Raw genomic sequence first — 5,665 nt, 5'->3', positions numbered from 1 at the left:
TCACACACACACACATACGTACAGCCACACGCATAAACACACACACTAACCGCACCAAAACAGTGTTGGCATGAATGGGCTGAATGGGTGGGGCTAACCTGCTATAGACTGAATAGGTGGAGCTAACCTGCTGTAGACTAAATAGGTGGAGCTAATCTGTTGTAGGCTGAATGGGTGGGGCTAATCTGCTGTAGGCTGAATGGGTGGAGCTAATCTGCTGTAGGCTGAATGGGAGGGGATAAGCTGCAGAAGGCTAAATGGGTGGGGCTAAACGGCAGAAGGCTGAATGGGAGGGGCTACGCTACAGAAGGCTGAATGGGTGGGGCTAAACTGCAGAAGCTGAATGGGAGGGGCTAAGATGCAGTACTTAACCACTATCAGCACCCAGAACAAACCTACCCACCCTCAGCACCCAGACCACCCAGACCACCCAGACCACAGTGGTTGCTGTGGAATCTCAGGTGGTTGCTCCTCGGCTGAAGTAAAGAGTGGGAGAGTAGAAACGGCAGTGCAGCGCTTTTGCAGTACGTAACCACGCTAAGCCGCTGTTCACTCTCCCAGACGCAGAAGGCAGAGCGCCGCAGGCCACAGAGCTGCCTGTATGTGTGAGAGCGCCGTGCTGTGATTAATGAAGCTAATAAAGCTTTTAATGAAGGTTTTAATAGAGTTTTTATTCTGTATTGATTCCTCTGAACATCTGCTGCTGCTTTAATCCACACAGCTCATAAAGCCGCTCAGTAACTGCAGCTAGATCCCAAACCTGCAGTTCACTGAAGTTCTGCAGCGCAGTCGCGAGGAAAAGCACGACCAGGCCAGACCAGCACGGAACACACACTGCTCATTATTTATTCACTTTACTGAGTCCGTTCAGAGAAATACAGCTTTACTTTACTACAGAGGAGCCGCCAAGACCGAAAACATCTTTATAAGAAGTACAGCGTCAGAGAGAGAGCGCTTAAACATTCTCCTTAAAACAGAAGTCTGAAGGGAAGTGGAATCCCACCACGTTTCCAAAATTCCCTGTATAATTAAACAGGTCAAATGGAAGTAGAGGCTCTCAGAGTGGGGGTGGGGGCGACTGAAGCAGACGTCCTGTGGTGTACAGTAACAGACACCACCAGAAAGAAGCCTCTCTCTCTCTCTCTCTCTCTCTCTCTCTCTCTTTCCTCTCTCTCTCTTCCTCTGTCCCTCTCTCTCCCTCTTCCTCTCCTCTCTCTCTCTCTCTCTCTCTCTCTCTCTCTCTCTCTCTCTTCCTCTGTCCTCTCTCTCTCCCTCTCTCTCTCTCTCTCTCTCTCTCTCTCCCTCTCTCTCTCTCTTCCTCTGTCCCTCTCTCTCCCTCCCTCTCTCTCTCCCCGTCTGTAACTAAATAAACTTTAAAAATTACAAAACTTAAAGCCTCTTAAAAAGCCACCAGTTTAGTGTGTTTGTGTGTCCATAGTATAATCTCCACCCCCTCCACACCACCCAAATAATAATAATAATAATAATAACAATGTATAATAATTTAATAATTTGTATAATAATTTGCTTAAAAAAATAAATATATCTTACATCAAACATCAAATATATTTTAATGAAATTATTTTTATATTATTATTATTATTATTATTATTATCACACAGTATATTTGACATGATTAAGGAGTCTTTTCTTTTGATTAAGGACTTGTTATTCGAGTCGCAGGTTTGGCGCATCGTGTTCTTCTCTGTCTGAATTCTTTTTTATTGTGAAGGTGTGAAGCTGTTGTCAGGTTTGTGGATCAGGTGACTGAAACTCCAGACTCTGTAGAAGGCGAACTGAGTTGTCTGTAATCTGGAACGGCTGAGGGGTGCCAAAAACACCCCAAAGCCGACAGGGGTGAAGAGAAGCTGGAGGCCTGCTGAAGTGCTCAGCTCCACATCTGCTTTAAACACTGACACCTAGTGGTGATGCCCTGCTATTGCATTTAACTGCTCAGTCCAGTACAAACAAACTACAGTAGAAATAACGAGTGAGTGAACCGCTGTTCACACAGATTCTGCAGAATAACTGGCAACCCTCTGTGAGAAATGATTCAGTGATTCAATAGAATACAAACCACACTTCATCAGACAGGGATCAAAGCTATAAACAAAAGAGCTTGATTATAATATGTGCATGCATCTGTGTGTGTGTGTGTGTGTTGCGTTCATCTGTGAGACTGTGTGGCATGACAGTCCACGTGCTGACTGCAGTGATTAATAGGAGCTGTGTGTGTGTGTGTGTGTGTGTGTGTGTGTCCACAGAGACTGCAGCACAATCGGTCAGTAACAAAGCAGAGTTTGGCTGGACAAACCACCATCCATCACACACACACACACACACACACACCTGGAATGTCAGCTATTGTCACGTTACACAAAAGGACAAGTCGTTTGTGTTTTCAGCTCCGCAGCACTAAATCCAATCTCACTCAACTGATTTTCTAATCAGAGAGCATCTCAAACTGACCAATAGCCTTCATACAGAACAGCCAATCAGAACAGAGCTCATTTACATATATCTATTACACATGTTGATGTTGGAGCATTTCTATTGGTCCGTTCATCATGAAATTCTGATACAGTACAAAGAACAACTTTGTTACAAACAAAAAACATTCTCTATATAAACATGTGTAAATAAATATATGTAAATGAGCTCTGTTCTGATTGGCTGTTCTGTATGTATATATATCAATCACAACAAATTAACAACTGTCCTCTCCCCTCCCAACCTACAGGGGCTCTACTGGTCAACAAACAGCAGGACACAGTCCAGCACAAACACACACACACACCACCTAGAGCAGTGCTTCCTTCTAACTGACCCGCAGTGGCTCGGTTTAAGGGGTCAGTGAGATCAGTGGGATAAGACACACAAAGCTCCACCAGGACTGGACCTCCTTACCTGGTAGTAGTAGCCATTATCAGTCTGATAGGGTGGTCTGTCAATGGGGGCGTCACCAGGGCGCTCTCAGGATTCCTCATAGCCTGAAACACACAGGACAGACACAGGGCTTTAGACTCAGAAAGAAAGGCAATGTGCTGATGTTCTTATAACAACAATAACAATAACAACAATAACAACAATAATAATAACAATAACAACAACAACAACAATATAATAATAATAATAATAATAGGTTGAATTAATACACGTCTTCCAGGGATGCTTTAAATGGGGGAGTAAGGAGCAGCAGCACTGAACGATCTGCCACCTACAGATATTCATTAACTCGTGAGACAGTCAGAAGTCCAGAGCAGAAGCTCTGAGGGTACGAGGAGGACTGTATGGATGAATAAGCTCACTTAGGTAGGAAGGAACAAGACCATGGAGGGTCCTGAAGGTTAGAGGAAGCCTGTGAAGGTGCAGTGTGTTTGGTAAGTGTGAGGACCCTCAGTAATCAGTACCAGAAAATGAAAGCATGGACCAACACTGTGGAATCAGTGTCCACGAGAAGAGGACGAAGGGGTGCGATGTTGAGAAGATGAAGGAAGGCAGTCTTGATGAAGGACTTAACATTGGGCTCAGAAGTACGGGTGGATTCTAAAAGAACACCAAAGGTTTCTAGATTAAACCAGACAGGCACTAAGCCTAGCTAGGCCTAGCTCGATTTATATTAGAATTATATTGATTATATTGTAAGATCAGATCATCTCCGCTGTAGATGTACAGAGATGAAATGCTCCTCAGATGGCTGTATCCCACACACACACACACACACTCAAACCTTTTATAGAAACACAGCAGTGTGTCCTGAGTGAAACAGTATGAATTAGTAAGCGGTTCAGAGCAGCAGGCCGAGCTCCATATCCACCTGACCTCCCTGAGTGCTGAACGCTCCTCTCCTCTCAGTCTGTTTACGTCCCTCTGAATCAGAGCTTCACTGGAACAAGTGAAGAACCCGTGTGGAAAGTGTCTATTTTAAAACAACCTGGATCTCTGCTAACAAAACTAGATCTCTATTCTACGGAAGATTGGATTGCTACCAAAAGGGACACGGGATCTCTACTTTAGAAGAGAAGAGATCTTAATCCATAGACACTGGATCTCTGTCCTAGAGACAAGAATGGAAACCTAGAGAGGAAAACTAGATTTATACCATAAACGAGACTGCATCTCTGTCCTAGAGGAGACTGGGATCTCTGTCCTAAAAGAGACTGGATCTCTGTTCTAGAGGAGACTAGATCTCTGTTCTAGAGGAGACTGGATCTCTGTCCTAGAGGAGACTGGATCTCTGTCCTAGAGGAGACTGATATCTGTCCTAAAAGAGACTGGATCTCTGTTCTAGAGGAGACTGCATCTCTGTCCTAGAGGAGACTGGATCTCTGTCCTAAAAGAGACTGGATCTCTGTTCTAGAGGAGACTAGATCTCTGTCCTAGAGGAGACTGGATCTCTGTCCTAAAAGAGACTGGATCTCTGTTCTAGAGGAGACTGGATCTCTGTTCTAGAGGAGACTGGATCTCTGTCCTAGAGGAGACTGGATCTCTGTCCTAGAGGAGACTGGATCTCTGTTCTAGAGGAGACTAGATCTCTGTTCTAGAGGAGACTGGATCTCTGTCCTAGAGGAGACTGGATCTCTGTCCTAAAAGAGACTGGATCTCTGTTCTAGAGGAGACTAGATCTCTGTTCTAGAGGAGACTGGATCTCTGTCCTAAACAGACTGATCAGACTCCATATCTCATGTGTGGGCTCTGTAGCCCCTGTGGGAATATGACTGTAAATGTAAAATTGCTTATGAAGCAGGTTTTTCTGAGCTGCTTCTTTTGTTCTTCTACTCGGGCTGTTTTAAGGAAAGGCACTTTTATGTCTGAGAGCAGATGGACAGACACTGCTTCACTGTTACCTTTGATGGCGAAGACGCCATGGCAGAAATCTTTGAAGTTGATCCTGCCGTGGGCATCGGGGTCCAGGAACTTAGCAAACTTCTTTACCTGAAAAAGCCACAGAGAGGAGGAGGATCAGACACCGCTCCATCAGCCATGGAGGAGCAGAGGATAACAGCAGTAACCTCCGATCAACCTCAGACTCCAGATCACAAGAGGTTCCATTCATCATGCTTAAAGCCAGAGAAACATTTAACATACAGTCTGCCCCCACCTCCGACCTCCCACCCCTCCGACCTCCCACCCCATCCCAGAATAAAAGCCTTCAGCTTTCAGGAGCAGTGATGCTGATATCTTACAGAGTCTCAGCACTGTGAGTGACTGACAGCTGTCACATCAGCACACAGTATCACAGTGTCCAGTACAGGGCTGACACATGACATCAAACACATCCAAACACACTCACACACACACACACCACGCACACACACACACACACACACACACACACTTACACATACTCTAGGTAGTCTGAAGCCAAAAAAAACTGAAAAGTGAGTTACGGTTTCTCTGATGTTACTGATTTACTGATACAGTGCAGTTACTTTTTACTTTTTATTAACCTTATAACATTTAAATGTGTTTGTTTTGTTTGAAAATATGGTAATAAGAACATTTGGAGTATTGTTTTAATGTCTATTTTTTGTGATTATCAGTGCTGTGGCATCAGACCTGCCATTCTGCCCCATTCTTTACTGTATCTGTGCCTAGGTTGCCAGATATCCAACACCAGAATTAAGATTCCCTCAGAAGTCCATTGTTTTTCATTTTCTACTGT

The 5,665-nt window shown here is 44.4% G+C and overlaps 1 protein-coding gene across 1 annotated transcript in view; it reads right to left on the bottom strand.

The window, feature by feature from the left end:
* rab11fip4a (RAB11 family interacting protein 4 (class II) a) overlaps positions 1-5,665 on the bottom strand; it is a 57,289-nt gene that overhangs the window by 39,745 nt on the left and 11,879 nt on the right. Inside the window, 2 exon segments of the mRNA XM_072693909.1 lie at positions 2,908-2,990; positions 4,848-4,935. Coding sequence (XP_072550010.1) covers positions 2,908-2,990; positions 4,848-4,935 — 171 coding nt within the window.

Source organism: Salminus brasiliensis, chromosome 12 (genome assembly GCF_030463535.1).
Source record: "Salminus brasiliensis chromosome 12, fSalBra1.hap2, whole genome shotgun sequence".
NCBI classification, from domain to species: Eukaryota; Metazoa; Chordata; class Actinopteri; order Characiformes; family Bryconidae; genus Salminus; species Salminus brasiliensis.
Note: the sequence above shows the minus strand (reverse complement) of the source record. Positions and strands in the feature narration are given on the sequence as shown.